At 37.9% G+C, this 20,745-nt stretch overlaps 1 protein-coding gene across 1 annotated transcript; it reads right to left on the reverse strand.

Annotated features, from left to right (window-relative positions):
• Window positions 1-13,623: 13,623 nt before the first annotated feature.
• CENPW (centromere protein W) lies at window positions 13,624-19,346 on the reverse strand. The gene is made up of 3 exons (XM_044449053.1): window positions 19,257-19,346; window positions 16,068-16,181; window positions 13,624-13,948 (listed from the first exon to the last, which is right to left on the reverse strand). Exons 1-3 carry the CDS (start codon window positions 19,344-19,346, stop codon window positions 13,922-13,924), a joined length of 231 nt encoding a protein of 76 aa, XP_044304988.1. The 3' UTR covers window positions 13,624-13,921.
• Window positions 19,347-20,745: the final 1,399 nt, after the last annotated feature.

The following is a 20,745-nucleotide window of genomic DNA, read 5'->3' on the forward strand; positions in this document are numbered from 1 at the left end:
CATGAAAGATCCACAGTTCGAAGTGAAGAGTAATGTGGCAAAATTTGCTAATGACACCAACTTAACCAGGTGGTTAAAACAAAAGAGGGAGGATGAAAAACTCCAAAAATTGCTCCCTGAACTGGGAAAATGGTCATGAGCATGGCAAATGTGGTTCAGCATCAGCAAGTGTAAAGTGATGAATAGGGGGCAAAAAATCCCAGTTTCACATATATGCTGATGGGACCTGATCTAGCAATGAATGACTAAGAGACCATGGGGTAGGGGAACACTATAAGGACATCAATGAAACTGTCAATCCAGCATACAGCATCTGTGAAAAGGGAAAATTCCACCACAGGTATAAGAAAAGGAACAGAAAAATAGAACTGCCAGCATCATACTGATGTTATACAAATCAGTGGTACAATAATATTTACAAAACTGTAGAGTTTTGATCACTGAACATAAAAAAGAATATTGTAGAGTTGGAAAAAGTGCCAAGAAGGACAATTAAAATTACCAAGCAGATAAAGCAACTACCCTGCAAGAAAGGCTGCAACATTTGAGACTGTTTAGTTCAGAAAAGAGCTAAGTGTGGGGAGACATGATAGAGATATACAATTCTGTGCTTGGCATGGAGGTAACTGGATAGTGACATTTTTCTCCCTTTCCATAATACTAGAATCTGGGATCAACCCATGAAGGTAATAGGGGGGAGATTCAAGACAAGTGAAAGAAAGTACAGCTTCACACAGCATGTCGTTAAACTATTGACTCGTACAAGTTGTAGTGACAGCAAACTGCTTTGGAAGCTTTAAGAAAAATGCATAAATATATAGAGAACAAGGCTGTCAATGGCTACACGGTACATCCAATATCAGAGGTAGTATGCTTATAAGCAGCAGCTGCTGGGGAACATGGGAAGGAGGGTGCTGTCCGACTCATATTCTATTTCCAGGTTTCCCATGCAGGACCGGTTGGTCACTGTGTGAACAGAATGTGAGACTAGATGGATCTTGGTCCAGTCCAGCATCACGCTTCTTATGTTCTAAAATGGAATGTTTTCTTAACAATTATGTCTTTTTCCCCTGAGAAATGAGTGACAAGATGCCCAGAGCAATTCATCTGCTATACAGATTAGTGCATTCTAGTATTTCATTTGTTCTTGTGATTAACAAAAATTGAACCTCTGTTCCTCTTTTAAACTTTCCCTATATTTTTTTCTTGCCTGTCATCCCAATGTGTGTACGTATGCATCTTAGCAGGGCGGCCAGTGGACAGTTAACAATGGAAAACAGCTGTAAACCTTCCAGACATAAGTAATATTTATTTTCAGAATGAAGTTTCTCCATTGAGATCACAAAACCCTTGACAGGCAGAATTTCTCAGCCCTTTTTGGTTCAAATAGAATTAGTCTATTCAACTTTTATTGCACATTAAACTGCATCTGAGTTTGTTTACTCAGTGGGGAGAAGCTATTTTATCTCCTTGGACTAAAAGGTGAAGTCAGCTGGTGGGGGATGCAGCCACATACCAACATGTTGATGAAACTGATATTGTCAGGATTAAGTTATTATGTGGTCTCTCACTGAATAGGTGTGCACAAGCCACGAGGACGCCTGCTATTTCCTTAAAGTGGCCCAACAGACTCTCTCTGCCATGTCTTTGCTAATCTATGAGCAACTCTCATTTGCTGACACTGCACTGAGGGCCATGTTCCTACAATCAGCTGAAATGTGTCTTTTCAAAATATGGTTATTCAATACAGGATTTTAAATGAAGTATTACATTTTAGATATGTGCTGTGTGTGCTTCCCAAAAGGCGAGGGATAAATGTACTCCAGATGAAAAAGATAATCCAGTTGAAGATGGTTAAAGTATCATTTTGTTCCTTGCTCAACCAAAAAAGAGATGCTGTACTTTGGCTACTCAATAGGAAGTAACATCACAGCTTAATTAAAACTTTGTGCAAAGGATCCTTGCACACAGATTTAAGGGTTCTGCATCTAATACTAAATAAGGAAATGGTGAAGATGAGTAATGTATTGGCCCTGGAGGTCTTCTCTGACGAGCTCCCTATGCATTATGTAATTGAATGCTGGATCCACAAAACTATCCATAGAGAAATAGCCTCCTAAGTCCTTGAAGCTTCTAACAACCAAAACTGTTTACTGGTAAAAATTTTCTAAATGTGCAATTAGAACTGTTCAATAAGAAAGGAGAAAGTATATCCTAAATAAAGCCTTAAAATGACATGTATTAAATTTCTGCATGTATTAGTTACCTGATTGCTAATAGCAGTGTTTTGTTTTGTTTTGTTTTTGTCATAGAATGCACTGGAACAGAGTTCCAGCACCTTTTTTCGACAGATTTTCCAAGTTTTAAAAATAACTTTTGAAAATTTGATGTTTGGTCCACATGGATTTGAATCGCCCTGTTGAGTGTAGCAGGTCGACAGCAAAGTCATTAAAACGGTGCATGCGGGCTGCTTGTGTGTCGAATCTGGTGCATGCGTACTTCGTCTGCGCTGGTTGTGATGGCGCTGTTCGTGTTGTGATTGGTCGTGTGGTCATGCGCTGAGTGCTTACTGCAGATGGCAACTGTTATGTTTCGTTACACAACTGACGTGTGTGGGTGGGTGTACAGTGATTGACTACATGCGAAAGGTAAATAATTTCATGAGTTCCAGCACCATTTTTCTTACAAAAATAGCACTGGCTAATAGTTTTGCATTATTATAAAAATTGTCCTAAATTCAACTTAAATAAAATTCAGCTGAACCTGGGCAGCCATTCCTTGCTTTTCCCATCCCAGAACTAGTATTTTGGTTTATCTTTAACTAAGAACATGCTTTACACTGTCATGAACTTAGCCTAATCAAATTATATTTATTAAAAAGCAATTTCTATTTATTCTTTGTTGTCCATGTTGCTTCCAAGTTTTCAGCTTATTCTCTTTGCTCACTCCTTTTGCATTTTTGAATGCTTTTTGAAGACAATATACTTTACTACTATGTCTTTCTTTTCTTTCTTTCCTTTTTTCCATTTTTTTCTATATAAGCCAGAAAAGGTATCTTAAGTTGAATAACAATTTCAGCTGAACAGTTCTCCACTACTAGCAACATTTGCTCTTTTTTCTTCCACATTCTCCATCTCATATTCCACTGACCGATATGGAATTGAACTGCCTAAGTTAAGAGCCACACCAACTTCTAGAATCTAAGATGTAGTGGCTCCTTCCATCAGTGGTAGCATATTCAGCATACTATGTTGGTATTGGCTCTCCTATCTATATGCCAAGCAGGTATATATTATGCCCACAGTTTAAGAGACCGTTCATGCCCATTCACATGGTTTCAGAACTTTTAATCCTATGAAATAAATTGAAGTATAAACTCAGAGAAAGGATGTATTAAGTATTTAATCCATAGCCTACATACCTACAAACATTTTCGCAGATAATACCAAACTGAATAAATTTCCTTAAAAAAACCATTTCATTGTGGAACAATTCAAATTTATGATCTGCCATGATTTATAATTATTACACTGGATTTTTATAATCTGAAAGTAAGAATGATATGAAATAATATTATAAAGTAAATTTAAAACACTACCAGCTTTTGGCATCAGCCATGTTCACGAAAGAGATAATTATATCACTGCTGTATGTGCATTTGCTGAACGAATTACCGAATTACATGTTGTTAACTAAACAAATTGTATGCTTTAATTTTAAACAGGAAGGAAGGAAATCAGCCCCAGTCACTAGGTTTGCTGCTTTTGTGTTCAGCAATGGATGTTAGATATGTTTCATATAGCTCATTGTTCAATTTATCATTGAGAAAGCAATGTCCTGGCAATGTGCAGAGCAGACTTTTTAATGCTGCATTTCATTCTTAAGCACTTCATTCCTATAGTATTAAAACATCAGCATTGTCCAAATGTATATCACTAGCATTTTTGCATCACAATTTAGGACAATTCTTAAATTATGGAAGCCTGGAGAGGAAGCATATGTAACGTTCGTGTATGATGACAAACTAATCTCAACTTATTTTACTCCCCATTACATTCAGATGCCCACTGAACAGAGACGTAGAGTGCAATCTTATACATGTCTGTTCAGAAGAAAATCCCACTGAGTTCAGTGGGTATTTCCCAAGTGAGTGAGTATACGATTGTATTTGCAGCAACAATTTCTTAAGCAAGGACATGGAATTATTCAGTAAGCTTCCAGCAACCATCTGAATGTAGCTGGCTTGGCTGAATCTAATATGTTTAGCTACACTAGCTATAAAACCTTGGGAAGATTATAATGTTGTGCAGCTTCAGCAGATATAATTTTAGCAGTTGCTTAGAATGAAGAGATAGAACTAAAACCAGCCACTTAATCTTATACTATGTCATAATACTATTAGCACCTAACAGCATAAAATGCATACGGTGCAACACCTCTATATAACTGAGTGTGAATTTTAAACCTAGAAAAATTGAGCATGTTCATAAACCCACAGAGTTGGAAAGCACCATCATATCTAATTCCTTCAGCCTCATAAAACTTCTTAATCATATGCCCCTAGGCTTGATTGAAAGGTATACAGTTTTTAAAAATACGTTTAAAATTGGAATCAATTATACTAATATCTACATATAAAATGCAGAATATATATACACCAAATATATATTATATGTATGCATGCACCATCATGAAGCTTACTGGAAAGGGTTTAAGCAGCTCCGAAGGAAACTGATCACCAGATTCAGTTTCAGTATCTGGTTAAGTATCAGTATAAAGGCACAGTATTTAGGTGCAATATAAGACTAGCTGCAGGATCAGATCAAAGACCTATCTTGTTCAGCATTTTATTCCTAGTGGCTGACCAAACGCCTATGCACATAACATGAATGCAGTAACACCATCCTGTGTTACTGTCTCTAGCACCAGGCATGGGGTAAAGAGGCATACTGCCTGTGGTACAAGACAATGGATAGCTCGTATCTGGATCTGTCGCCATAGACTGATCCACAATTAATTTTCACATTTGCTTTTCTTTCTAAGGTCATCCAAGTAATTAATTCTAGTTTACCTATAGGCTGTGTGTTCTTTTGTTTATCTTGATTCAACTTCATTGGATAACCCCATATGAGACATACTATCCACTATCTCCACACTAGGCATGGTTTTATACAACTCTTATCATACACCTTTAACTTTATTTTTAAACTTAAATCCCCACATATTGTAACTGTTCCTCAAAGGGAGTTTCTCCAGTCCCTTGATCATTTGGTCACCCTATGTTCCTATTTGGGGTGTTTTATTTATTTAGCTTTGTTACTTTAAGTGTATTTATTTATAGTGTACTTTAAACAGTGACTTTTTAATGTTTATATGTAAAACCTCTTAGATATTATATTAAGTGGTATGCAAGTACATTTAGCACAATCAACTGTTAATAAATAACAGTTCTAGCTAAACCTAACTTAAACATCAGAAACTCTTGTCTTTAAAAGGCTTACTTATTTCTCTCTCAGAAATATCACTCATCTTACTGTCTTTTAACTAAGACAGTGTAACTAACTCAGCTCTCACTGACTAGATTCACATAACTTATATGCAGGGATGGGTATTTCTTGAAAATGGGTTGTCATTGAACCATTGGTTGCTATGTTATGTAATCCTAGCCATGCTGAGAAACTATTGTTTTTTCCAACACAAACAACCCACAGTTCTTAACCTAACAATAAACCATGGATTCTCTTTGTTGATTTTATGTTTTAAGCTTATATTCCACTAAATTGGCCCAAGGTCCCTTTAAGCAGATTAGAGTCAAATAAAAACACAACATAACAATGACAATAAAAATAAACTGTATAAATTAAAACAATCTAGTTAAAATTATCCAGATAAAATCAATTATTAAAATACGTAGAGAACAGAGTTGTGTTTGCCTAGCGCCAAAAAGATTGTAATTGCAGTTCCAGGGAACTGCCATCAAACCATGACTTGTTATTGAGGCTGGTTTCATACAACACAACTGATGGCTGAACAACACTTTATGCACAGCCTGGTGGGTTGCAATGTTGTGTAAACCAGCCACTGACTGCTGATCAACTATGTATAATTTCCCACTTCTGGCTTTCTTAACTAACTCTACTGATCATGCCATTCTGCACCACTATCAATGATACTTCCACTTATTAATGTAAAGGGGAAAAAATGGAATGACTGGTAGAGTTGAGAGCCAGCTCCATACATCAGAAGTGAGAGCTGCAGTGAAATCCCTTACGTATTTACATATCAGAAGTGATTGGGTTGAGTGGGGCTTACTCCCAGGTGTAGGGATTGCAACATCTGTTGGATAGATGATAGCAAAAGTGGTGAGAAGACAATTAATTGAGCAGGATCAGAAGCATTAAATTGATTCACAAAAAGCTCATAGTAAAAAAGAAATATGTATATCAGTGATGTTAGGTCATTTCAAATTCCTTGTCAGTTGACCGATCGCACTCACATGCTGTCTTGTCCTACATAAGCAAGTACATAAACACCAGAGTGCATTCTGCCAATCAGTAGGTGATAGCAGCTTATTAGAAGTTTGGACGCAATTGCCCAGTGGAGCACCTTATCTAATGACCTCCAGAGACCAGGTCCTTAAAAGGGACTTCTAGATACCTTACTACCTCATTCTAGAAAATATACAAAATGGAAGCTCTACTTGTACCTTCCATATATCCATCAAGTCCTTTCAATACCTTGAGCATTGTGGTGAGAATCTGCAACTTTCATAGGTTGTCCTGTATAGAACACGTGCGTTTGTCAGAGATAGGGAAAGTATCACCGAATTCCAGTTCTCTATATGGAATTATTATTCCTGTGCCAGCTTGCAGTTAAGCTTCTGGTTGTGAGCACTGTGTCTTACAACAATGCATAAGTTTACATCCTTAGAATATAACTTTAGGAGAACAATTTTAAATTCCCAAGCATGAAGTTTTAACATAAAGAAATTATGAAAATTATGAAAATAAAGAAATTTGAAAGCCAAGTATATCCAATATATTTATTTATTTATTTGATTTTTGACCTGCCCCATTAGCTACATGGCTTTCTGGGCAGGTTACAGACAATAAAACCATATAAAAGACTATATAAAACATTAAAAACACAATATTAAACACCTAATCATATCACAATAAGAATAAAAGCACACCCATGTTATGACTACTGACCATGTACATTTGCCCTCGATTTAGTGTTTGCAGTCTCTTCAGTGGAAAAAAGCCAAGTTTAAAGGTTTCAAAAGGGAAGCTTTCATTTCATTTTACTCCTCCTCAGCAGAGAGGTCACTGATAGGGCCTGAAGCTAAGAGGCTGCTGGCAAAACTACTAAAGTACATGGTATGGAATTTACATAACGAAAGAAGTATTCTAGCTTTTTTTAATGGTAGTTGTTACCCTTAAGAGATTCTTGTAACATTTATTTTGCCATAGTTTGTAAACTACATAGAATAATTTTGACAGAAGGTGAACATTCAGTTCCACTGTGGTTAATATAGTTAAGAGGTCTGTAGAATACAGGGTATTTTATTCTAAAAATACTCCAATGTTTTGATTACCTTGAATTTGGAATGAAGAGTTGCTATTATCTGCTTTGAAAGACACAGAGGACTGGTAAATGTCTGAGCTTTGAAACTGATTTTTGACGAGTGGATAGCACTTATACAGCATCCAATGAATTATCATGTGTGCTCTTAAGCAAACAATAAGAAAAACCCCAAAATGCACTGGAAGTGCCTTTAAAGAGAAGAGTACTGGCACATGAATAAGCTAATCCTATCACAGCAATCAGTTTGTGGTGTGAGTATACACATGCCAAGAGTATCTGCCAAGGTATAGCAAACCTACAGTAAAAAAACCCCCTCATCTAATTCTACTACATATTTTTCCCCAAATCGTACCATCAAATATTTGATCATGGTGAAAAGATTATGAATACCACAAGGCCAATACCATCTATGTTTATATTGCTATGTTGCTTACCAAACACATAATAATTTTGTAAGAGGCATGTCTATTAAAGCTACAATCTTATGCCCACATGCCTGGAAAGTAACCTCCACTAAACTCAATGGAACTTGTTTCTGAGTAAACAGGCAAGTTTTTACCCAATAATGTCATGGTGATAGCATATTCCTCAAGGAGATTACTAATGGTAGCAATAAACTTAGTAAGCATAACACAAACAAGATTTGTCTTATTGTCATGTGCAACAATCTAAGAACTTAAGAAAAGCCATGGTAGATCAGACCAAGGGTCCATCTAGTCTGACATTCTGTTCACACAGTGGAAAACCATAGCAAATTCACAAGTAGGACATGAGTGTAATTTCACACTCCTGTCCATGTTGCATAACAACTGGTGTACTCAGACATATTGCCTCTAATACTGGAGGCAACATACAGCCATCTAGACTAGTAATCAATGATAGCCTTACACTTCATATATACGACCAATCCCCTTTTTACGCTATTTAAATTAGTGTTCATTACAACTTGTGATGGTGAAATGGATAGTTAAACTATGTCCCACATGAAATACTTCCTTTAATCTGTCCTGAAGCTTCCACTGATCAGCTTCATACAAGGTTGTAATATTATGAGAAATGAAGAAAAATGTCTCCCAGGCCTCTTTCTCTGCATCTTAATTGTTTTGCACACCTCACTCATGTCCACTTTATCTTTTTTTTCCTAAGCTAAACAATCCCAGTTGTTCTAACTACTCCTCACAGGGCACTTGCCCCATCACCCTGATCATTATAGCTGCACTTTTTCCTGCTCTACCATATCTTTTTTCAGGTGCAGTGATCAGAACTATGCACAATATTCCAAATGTAGCCACACAACAGATTTGGATAAGGGTTTCCTGACACAAGTCCCTTTCATACCGAGTTTGCATTTTCACTGAGTTTTTCATTGCAACCCCTAAAACAAGCACTGCAGCATAATGGGGTAACTGCTTGCCTTACAGAAGCCATTAGAACCAAATGCCCTTTGAACACAAGGGGGAAAAGAAACCAGAAAGCCATCACCTGCTGTGCAAAACCAAGCTAGGACTGGGTACTCTTCCTTTAACAGCAGCTATTAAAAACAACTGTTCTACATGCAGGAAAAGCAGCAGCAGCAGCAAACTTTTACCACCACCTTTTAAAACAGTCTGTTTTAAAGGCATATTATTGTTCTTAATGACCATATGTAAGCTATCCTGGGAGTCTCATCAGATGAAACGGGATAAACATGACTAAAGCAAACAAACAAACAAACAAAAATGGAAAGTATGAGCTCCTTAACCAAACCAAGTAAAAAAAAAACTTTCCCAAATAAACTCTCTAAAATTCAGGCCAAACCCAAAGCAATTCCACTTGCTAAGACTGTTGTAGGATGCTGAAACTGCAAGATTTTTTTCTTGGTGGTGCCACAAACTTAGAACCCAAAAGTAAAAAGCAAAAATGCAGCTCACAAAATTTCTGACTTCTTATTTCTTTTACATTTAACCAACCCAAAGGTGTTGAGCATAAGAAAAATACCCCAAACCATATTAATGTGATATGGTTGCAAAAAGTGAGTTTGGCTCAGTGAGTGGAAAGGGGAAAAATGACTTGATGGTGAAGTTACAGTGTCCATATGCTCAGAGTTCCAATATAAAGTGGAGAAAGGGTTTGCAGACATTCATACCAGGGGTTTTAAATAAGGCCTTTTCATTTAATGTTACGTAAACCCTCTTATGCCGTTTGTAAGGCTTGTAACAGAAGTCAAGTACAGCCTTTTCTTGTTACATTGCCAAAGTGACATGTTACTATTAAGAACATGGGAAGGACCTGAAGGAACCCTGCCCTAAATCATACAATCTATTATTTTACAATCATATATTTAAGGATACGTTTGGGTATCTGGAGAGATGTGTTCAGAACATTCCAGTTATTTCAAAGATGAAGTTTCAATAGTTATACTTTTAGTGGTCCTCTAATATAAAAATTTGTTCAATTTTCTCTGCGCAGCAGATGAAATAAAATACCAAGCTTTTCTAATGAAAAACAAGCAAGTTACAATATCCAAAACCTAGTATGTATTACTTGTGTTCTGCAGACTGCAGGGTTCCAACAGCTCACTTTTCTCTGGTGTTCATTAGCTATTGACCTTTCAAGCTGGTGAGGTAATTCCCCTTAACACTATAAACCATAGGATATCCTCCCCTCTGTTTCATGTTTTGACATTGGAAAAGGTCATAAAAGTGTTCTACGCAGTTCTAGTCACAGCTTAAAATGAAGATAAGAACAATAACCTCTTGACTTGTTTTCCAGGTCCAGTATTTGAAGTCTACACAATAGAATTGTCAAAAGAGGAAAAAAAACCCCAAAACAAATGTAGCCTAGGATTAAACTTTTGTTCAGAGTAATTGACACTAACTACTAACATTTCAAGATAGGCCAATGTTCAACCCAACAGTAACCATCTACTTCCTGACTTAAAGGGCATGCAAAAATAGACCCATTATATACCGTTGTCTCAAAAACAGCTCACACTTGTTTAGGCGGAATTCAGAAAATGTCAGCTTTGGGTGCTAATCATGATCAATAATTGCTACACATTGTTTGTAAAAAGGCTTTACATATTTTTGTTTTCATTTAAAATTCTGTAAGAAAAATAGTTTTAAACAAACTAATTGAGGGAACTTCAAAGGAATATGTGCAGTGACTGAAACTAAAAAGACTGGAAACAATTCTGGCATTCCTTTTGTGATATGTTAGGATATTTAATATAGGGAAAAAATCTTGTTTTATTTTCTACCCTGATTGGTGGTAAAGTTATTTATCTTCATCCTTATTTGCTCAAATAGCTGTAAATTTACTGGTGAATGTGACTCTTTGTATGAGGCTGGGTGTCACAGATACTTACTCATGCAGAGCTGTAAGAATGATTACTCCAATATATCCCACTAAACTCAACAGAACTTACAACCTGGTAAGAATCTTAGCATCACATACTTAATGTTGAAAAACATCATTCTTCAACTAAGAATCGTAAGTATATGAAGGTCTTCCTTCTCACTTTACTAGCATGGCAACTATTGCAATGAGTCCTTCTCACAATGTCAGGTACTGTAAAACAGAAAAGCCACTAGGCTACTCATGTTACCAAAGGCACACTAAAGTGATGTGCTGTAGCATCTCCAACACTGCTAACATAGTAAAGAAGCCTAATTTGTCTGGAAATGATAAACAACCAATGAACTTGCTCCTCGTATGAACATTGCCACTGTAACAAACGCTAAAAATATGAACCTTGCCTTGATCAGAAATAGGCAAAAGCCATTTGTAAATAACAAGCATGCTGGTTCGTACAAATGGATAAGAAATGCAAATCAAGCATATGGATATATTCAGAGGTTTAGACAGAAACAATGCAGAGTAAAGACAAACTAAATGAGTAACACAGTCACAATTCACTTGAGTGATCGATACAAGCAACAATAAAGGGTTTCACCCCAGCAGTATTGATGATGTTTGACTTTTCCAAGCATTGGGCTTATGACCGCCCTATTATAGGGCTATGTAATGATCTTTAATGGAACACCATTTAATTTTTTCTACTGGCATTATAAATTATTTTAAGCCTGCTGTCATAGCACATTTCCTCTAAAACACCAAGATTTTACAGTGCTAGCCAAAAGAACAATTTTATAACAGTTTTCGCATTTTAGGAGGAATTTTTATTCTACTTTACTGAAATAATTCCATTCAATAAACACTATTTTTTTTTAAAAAAGCAGATAATTGCACTTAACAGCAATAGCTATTTTACATAATAAACACATCTGCATTTATTAAAATATACTCAAATTCTAGACCATCATCACTAAAGTGGTGTTAATTATGCTAGATGATTAGATGACACTTGTTAGTGTGAAAAATGAGGCATATTCAGGATGCTGTCAAAACAAATAACATTTAGCTTCTCTCCTCTCAGACTTCATTAGCAAGATGCATGAAAACTTAAAAGTTATTTCCTTACTTTATGTGCAAAATGTAAATATGAAATCCTTAATTGCTCCACATCTGTCAACAATAAAGAATCGGTACACTTCGTGATGGTTAGGTTTTTAATACAAAATTAAGATTCTAAGAAATGATATGATTTAATAACACAATTCTAAATGTGAAGAAAAATATATGGGACACTTAACTCTATCTCCATCTTATGGTTGTAAAAGGAACATTCATTATGAAAGAGACAAGAAATTTATAAAAGGCAAAGTATCTGAAATTAGGGCTGTTCCTTCAAATTAAGATAGTGATCATAACACATTTGCAATGTTTTTAAAAAATATTTCAGACATTTTGATACAAATGAAAAACTTGAATTTAGTCCCTAATAGAAGGGAACCTATTCATGCACTTAAGGCAAAATTCTATTGATTGTACCCTTGTTGCTCAGAGGGTTAGGAGTATCCAACACAGTGAGAAGAACAGCAAAGCCATCTCTGCCTCCCCACACCCCCCACTCAACATTTTAGCTAGACTGCTGTTTTCAGCTGCCTGGCTGAGCAGCTTTGGACGAGGAAGGAATAATGCTGAAGTGCATTCACAATGCATGAAATCTTGGTGGCCAGTCTCTTCCAATCATTCTGGAACATTTGCTTTACTGTCTCTCCTGTCACTCTGTCAACCCTAAAGAGGCCACCACTATGGTTTTTGCTGTACAGACTACAGTGCAGAGAAACTGATGATGCCCAGGGGCCATAAAATTGCTCTCCCCTCATCTTTATAAGCAAATATATGCAAGCACGTCAGGAAGTGACACGCCAAGGTTTAGAAAGTGTGTTGTTTCTAATTCTCTTTCAAAAAAAACCCCACACACATACATTGGTAAGGTTTTCTGCTTATTCCTTGGAATAGTTTGAATGTAATGGTTTATAATAGTCATTCAAGTAAGTATGAAGAGATCAAAGGTAAAAGGATGTGGCTTGGGTACTATTAGCTGTGAAAGGAAGAATATGGAATGAAATATTCTGTATTTCCTGCATAAAAGGAAGACAACAGACTTGCCATTTCTTCCAAAACTGAAAACAGAAGGGGGAAAATTTCTTCAGGCTTTTCCATTCCTTTAGCCATCTCCAAAACCATTAGCTAGCAAAGGAAAAGAAGGGATGTTCTAGTGTATTCCTTTTCCTTTCCTAGGAACTGCTGCTGTAACTGGCCATGGAAAAAAATTAGCTCTTAACATACCCACTACTGTATCTGTAAAAACCACAAGCAATTAATACATGAAGAACGGGTTCTGGAAAAGCATTATTGCAACAAAACATTCCGGAACATTTATTTTCATATTCTGTTTACATAATGTTGTGAATGCCCCATTTCCCATTATGGGTCTCTTACATTAAGAATCTGTTAAACAGCAATTTTATTAATTTGTGATATTAGTTAAAATAAACTCAGAAGTTTAAAAAGTCTTATAAGCAACTGAATAAATGAATATTTATAGCATGCTCTGCTGATAAATATTATCTGAGAAAGAAATACTTTGCATTTATAAAAGAATATTATAGGAAAGAATTTATTGTGAATTCCAATTAAGCTAAAAGTTATAGCAACTTTCACAGAAGATACCTTACATAATTATTATCAAAAGAGATAGCATTTGTAATTAATTTTAAAATTTGCATTTCAATCACTGGTATTAATCATGTACATCAGCCCTATTACATTACTTTATTCAAAGAATATGTAATAACTTGTGTAGTATAACCATTCCTGAAAATTATCTAATGTGAGAGCACAGATATACAAAATTCAGACATGTGAACTTCAGCACATAGAAGATCCTTTGAAAACTTAACACAATTCACAAAATAAGCCAGGGTTGAAACAATGATTCTTGACTTTAGCCTCGGCTCTTCTTTAAAATTATCTGGGGAGTAGAAACAAACACAGCTTTCAGATATATAATCCAGTTATTTCAAAAAAAGAGAACCATATTTAATATCTGATTATTAGTATTGTTATTTTTATCACCACTAACACTGCATTTATATCACATTTCTTTCCTTCTTGCAGGGAACCCATAGTTACGGAGTTATCTTCCACTCCTTTTTTCTTTGCAACAATAACCATCTGGGGGTTGAGTAGGCTGAGAGTGCGAGACTGGCCCAAAATCACCCAGTGAGCTTCATGACCTCATGGGGGCTAGTATCAGGATCTCCCAGGACCCAGTCCAGCACGCTAACCACCACACATATGATTTGAAGAGGCCTTGATCTAAACCACCACAGAATCAACTAAACTGATTGCATAATGACCTTGTACATACTTATCTAAACCATTTTTGTCTTTCCCTTTAGTCCTTTTCCTTTTGCCTCTTTTAGAATACTTGAGTAGGAAATACCTCTCTAAAATAATATTTGTATATGACCAAGACACAAAGCACAAGGCAATTAGTTCCTGTCCCCAGACTGTCTTCCACCACTAAACTCAAATGTGCTAGGATGTGCACGAGATACACAGAATACCAGCTTAAATTCCCTTTGTCCATTTAAGTATCGTCAAGGACAACCACATTATAAGTCTTCCCTGTGGTGGCACCTCTGCCTCAGTTTAGACCTTGTTCAGAGAGCTCCATAACAAGCTTCCTTGTGACTTTTCTACAGCCACCAGCAAAGATCACCCACCCTCCTCTGTCAGTTGCTCCATCTATTTTTATCATCCAGTCTCCTGCTACAGGTGGATATTTTTCTGACTGGGAAAAAAGGATGCACAGCAAGGAAAATTGAATTGTTTAACTTATCTGTTGCAAACATTGTTCAGTATCTCATGTGGAAATAAATTGCTAAAATGCCCTTATGCATTTATTGCCTTAACACAGTACCTATATAGGATAGAAAAGGATTGACTTGGCATATAGATTAAGCTGCATTAAAGTTAGTGTGGAATTAATTCAGAATGACATACTCAACAACTGTCTAGTACAGCCTGAGAACTTCTATGCTTGAAAATCATTTATATGCACTCATTCTCCCTCTGAGCAAATATAAAAAAGTTTCACTCCTACATTCTGTAAATATTTCTATAGCCTAGTCTTTATTTTGGAACCATGCCTTTGTGCTTTTATGTGCAGATTTGAGATGAGCTGAACATATTTTATGTAAGAAACAGTTTCCATACCATTTTACCATCTTATACTAACCCATGACTATGTACCATTCTAATAAGAGAAAACAAGGTGATAATTTTTATAGCTGTGCATAAAAAATGAAGTTATAATTGCATAATTAGGGCCAGGAAAACAAATTTGTTGGTAAGTTATGTAACTTTGTAGAAAGAAAGGTGATAGACCAACTTCCACAACCTGGTGACCCCAGATATTTTATGCTGACCAGAAGTGGTAAGAGTTGAGCCTCTGCAAAGCACCAGGTTTGAAAAGTCTAGAATAGAATAGAATTTCAGTTTTTATGATGGCTCTTGAAATGTCTATGTAGTAAAAATTTATATTCTATCAGTGTTAATTTTTGTAATGCTGAATTATTGCAATGGCCTGTTCCATCATTTAAATCTGATTCATTTATCTGAATACACAACTACGATTTGTACCTAAATATTTTAAGTCATTCCCAATGCCGTTATATAACTCTGCTTTTTCTTTGTAGTACCACAGATGCTATAGCTGTGGATTATGTGATTATGGAATACACTCCCCAGAGAGGTTCACCCAGCACCGACACTTTATTTATTTCAGCGTCAGACAAAAATGTTTTTATTTTCCCTTAATGTCTAGTCGGTTTTAACTGGGTTTTTTTCCTTGAGTAGCCAGATGCTGTGCTTGTTTTATTTGTTCTTTAGTGTAAGCTGTCCTGAGACGTCAGTGGTGGATGGGGTAGAAAAGTTTTAAATAAATAAAAAATTGCTGCACATAACAGCAGACAAATCAATTGTACCTTACATTCCCCTGACATTTAATTAAAAAGTTTATGCAGTTTAACATTATAGTAAGTAAACAGTATTCAATAAGAATTGCAGCTTTCACCTGCTATTACCTTTGCTGAAGAGAAAACATGTTCATACTTAATGGTTTTGCTTTTCTCTGAAATAGCTTTGGTCCTGGCTTCTTCAGCTAATCGATGCAGAAACAGTAAGAAGTTCAAATGTACCTTTAAAAGAATAGCTTGTTACTGATAACGAAATCTTCCAAAGAAAAGCTTAAAAAATAACTTATGAAATACTCTATAAAATGTTCATTAATATTTCCACTAAAGATACATTTTCAGACTTTTAGTGAACAATCCTGTGATCCCTAGACATTGTGTGAGGGCAAGCCAATCTCAGAAACCAGAGCTCTGACTTCCACTAACCTTGCACAGAAAGAACTATAGCAGCTGCTCTCCAAGACTGGCAAAATAGCCTTAGAGAACAGTTAAAAGGGGCATTTTGGTGGGTGTGCTATCCTGAAGCCATTCCAGTCTCCTTCCCAATCTGAGACAGCCCAGGTAGACACAGACAAAAGGTTGTCTAGTGAAAATGCAGAATACAAACATGGAGAGGCAAAGATATCTTCCACTACTCTTCCTGGTCTGCATTCGATGCCTCTAAGCCTCCAAATTCAGGGGCTTATGGGCATTCCAACAGGGTAACACACTTAATTATGTAACTATCCACAACCAATTATGAGCAGAATCCAGTGGTGTCATTCTGCAAACTCAAACAGAACAAGAAGAGGCCCATCATTTTTTTCTGTGTAAGTGCAACACATTAGATTCTCCTCTGGAGCATAGTCTGGAACCAATTCTCTGCTAGTGCATCATGTACACCAGTGAAATGACAAAGTTGGATGTATTTCCTAAATTTACACTTCTTAAGTGTCATAATCTACATTTCTAGACCAGCGTAATTGTTCCTCTATTACATTTGTTGCTTCTTATCGGTAAATCTTATTTCAAAAGCATCATGACTATTTTTAATACAACTTTGCAATAGCCTCAGTCACAAGCACTCCAGGGAGAAAAAGTTGCAAGAAAAGGTAATTTTACTACACTGCTTTGCTTTTGTATTCACCCCCACCCTTTCATTTTTCCACATCTTGTTCTGTTGCAACCTGGAACTGAAAAGCATCTCATTAGCATTGTTACCACTTAGTATACACAAGATACTCAAAACTGTGAAGGTGCACAAAGCCTACATAAACAAAACCAAACTGGCACTTGTTGGTTGCGTAACATTTTTAACACTGTAACATTGTGCAACTTGCTGTGACATGTCTAAACAAGCTCTGGTGCAACCCACTGCCTCCAGATGTCAGTGCAAGTAGCTGAATAGAGTTCACCTCTGCACAATTCCAGTGCCACATGAACTGAGATTAAAGACAACTGTTTCTGGAAGGCCCCAGATTTTGTTGGAGAACATGTCTAAACCAACAATATCATGAAGACCAAGGGGCAATCAAAAGAGCACTGGAATAAAATTGTGCAGAATAAGTTACAAGTTACTTTAAAAAACCTGAACTATGAACATCCTTTGGAGCACGGTTAAATCCATTATTACAGAACAGAAAGAATTTGGCTCAACTGTGACTTTGTTTAGAGAAGGTCATCCACTAAAATCCTGTGTCAGGGGAAGGAGTGCATTAGTCAGAGAAGAAATGAAGAGGCTGATAGTAACTCTGAAGGAGCTGGAAAGATCCACAGTTGAGATGGGAGAAACCAGCCATGTGACAGCTATCACCTGGACACTCCACAGAGCTAGAAGAGATGACACTTCTGAAAGAAGCCCATTTGGAGTTTCAAAAGAGAAGTGTGGGAGTAATAACATGTCAAAACAGAACATTTTGGCATTGCTCCAAAATGCGATGTGTGGCACAAGGCCAAGAGTGCTCATTGCCCTGAAAATACCATCCCCAAAGTGAAGCATGGTGGTGGCAGCATCATATTGTGGGTATGCTTTTCTTCAATAGGGACCGGAAAAGTAAAAGGGCAGGTTAAGTTAGAAGAATAGAGAGATGAATTAGTAAGCACTTTGAAACTACAAGTAGGAAGGTAGCCAGTCTCCACCCAAACCAATCCTTCACCAGGTACTAAATAAGAGGATGAACAGAGGGAGTTCATACTCACACAGTTTAAGAGGAAACAAAAGATTAACATATTAACTAGGCCAGCTAAGAAGACAAAGGATCCAGCAGTTTGTAAGTAACACTTTTCTGGACTTTCTTCCAAATAAAGCAATCCTGGAGCAAGTGGCTGTGATCTCATGCCAGAATGCTTATAAAGATCACTATAGTTCACTAATCTATGGTGAGCATACCAACTTGTCTGCTCATCAAAACCTGATAGCCTTCAGTTACATCCAGTTGTGTTTTCTACATAGTGGAGAGCTAAGAGATGGAGAACGTTGCTGTGATTTTCAAGACTTGTCTCCTTCAGTAGTTTTCCCACCCATGTCTTTTATTGAGTTTTTGAATTACTGTTTCCTAAAGTTGTGTGCATGAGATTATACTTCTGCTATGACTTGGCGTTTCCAAGATTCAATTCTCCACTATCACTTCTGGGGGCGGGTGGCATTTTTGTAACATAAGGATCCACACAATGTGAGCAAGAGTGCTTTACTGGTACAAAGGAGGACTCAAAAAGAGGAGTTGAGAAAAGGAGTAGTTCAAATTAGTCCTACTTGGAGCAGGCTCCACTGAATGGAACTAAAGGTAGGCTAATACTAGAAAGAAAAATAAGATATATAAGTTACAGAGCAAAATGCAGAGTTACTTTGTAGAGGTTAAGAGAGCTGGACTGGGACTCAAGTGACCTGGATTCTATTTCCCACTCAGCCATGTAACTCATTGGGTGACTCTGGGCCAGTCAGACTCAGTCCAATGTACCTCAAAGGGTTGTTGAAAGATTGAATTATGGAGAATTATGTAAACATCCTTGACTTCCTTGAAAGGAAAAAAGGAGGAATATAAAGACAATAAAAATAATAAATAAAATGGAAAACAGACCCTCTGGTACCAGAAGCAGCATGCCTTGATGCGTGCGTAGCGAGGGCAAAAGCGACCGAAGGCTTTTGCTACCGCTGCCCTCTTCTGCAAGCAAGGCCCTGGTCTTCCCTCCTGCGGTTACGGTTTCAACGGCGCAGTAAGCCGGCTTTGCCCTGGCATTACAGAGCTCCATGGAGTCCGCAGGGCGACCCGCCCCGTTCGCTAGCCAGCCAGCCAGCCGCCCCTCCCTCCGGCCCCCTCTCACCAGGAGGTCGGTGTTGGCGCCGAGGCGGAGATGGGGCTTGTGCTTCTTCACCACGCGCTTCAGGGTGCTGCGCGGCACCGTGCGCTTCATCGCGGCCGCGAGGAGGCAGCGGCCCCCGGCAGCCGGCCCAGAGCCCGCGCGCCCAACGGCTCGGCCCTGCAGTCCTGTCGGCGCGCCTGCCCACGCAGGGTTCGAATCGACCGCCGCTGCGTGTCACGTCACAGCGGCTGCCTTTACGTCATCCCGCTGCTCAGCCCCTCCCTCGCTATTTGCTGGCCGGGGAAGGGAGGTGCTACCGGCACGGTCGTCGTTCGCTGCGGGCTGAGTGATGGGGGAGGCGGCCGCTGGTTAATCGGAGCCGCCGCTCGGGAGCGGGTTTTCTTCACGCAGCCCTCCCCATGTACCTCTGAGAGTGTGTAAACACGTATGTATCTACTTAGAGAGCAATAATGCTTCATTCCCATTTTGGAATCCGGTGACAAGGAAAAGCCAGGAAGAGTCCACTGGGCGTGCACGATCTAAAGAACATGTACGGTTTCTTCTGACATAAAGGGAATATATGCAGCATGTAGGCAGCCCCGAGGACAAGATGTGTTTATAACCTATTCGTTACACAGTTTTGGTGGAGGGATCATGCAGGCACTTTGGTATAGGCACATGAGAGTAAAACAGTAGGCTTGAATGGATTAAGATACACAACACAAAAAGAATAGGACAAGCAAGCAGTTCACATGTCTAAAGGTGTATGTGGGAAGCAAGACTTGCAACATGGATTCCTGATCAGATCAGGAATAGTCTAGTCTAAAGCTGGCTGTTAAGTCTAATAGTCACCTTAAGTCTAGTCTAAAGCTGTTCTGAAAGAATCCGGCTTTTCGCAGCCATGTTATGGCAGAGCTTTCTCATTCTGCCCTGACACCAGCCAAGAGGAAGACTACAGCAAATGCATGTTTTGGCTTTAAATGGTCACTCAGGATTCTTGGGTGTTTGCATCTGCTTCTTTTTTATTCTCGCCTTGCCACCTTTCCTTCCTGGATTCTGCTTTTGTGGTATGACTCACAGGACACCTGAATGGCATGGGCATAGCCACTGCTCCCTGGGGGAGACCAACTGTCGCTTGGCTGCCACAGCCCGTCCATCTCTAGTGTGGGGGGCTACCTTGGGCCAGATGGGAGTTGCATTCCTGTGTCTTAGTTACCTAGAGTTAGTTCCGTTGTACTCAGTGTGTATGGAGTTGCTTGTGCTGGGAAGGAAACAGCCCCAAGGCCAATTTAGGAAGAAAATACAAGAGCAGTGGGCAACTGCAGGATTATTATATTTGTTGCACAGCAGCATGAAAGTGACCATCTAAAACAAAAAAAACCTGATACATGCAGGCTAGGTTGAGATTTTTAAAAAATCAGTAGTAATATTAGGAGGGCCAAAATAATACACAAGTTAGGGTGGAATTCTTGCACATTTAGATGAAAAAACTACAAATCCTAGTATTTCT

The sequence above is a fragment of the Varanus komodoensis genome, unplaced genomic scaffold (assembly GCF_004798865.1).
Source record: "Varanus komodoensis strain SLA01 unplaced genomic scaffold, ASM479886v1 scaffold1, whole genome shotgun sequence".
In the NCBI taxonomy this organism is placed as follows: domain Eukaryota; kingdom Metazoa; phylum Chordata; class Lepidosauria; order Squamata; family Varanidae; genus Varanus; species Varanus komodoensis.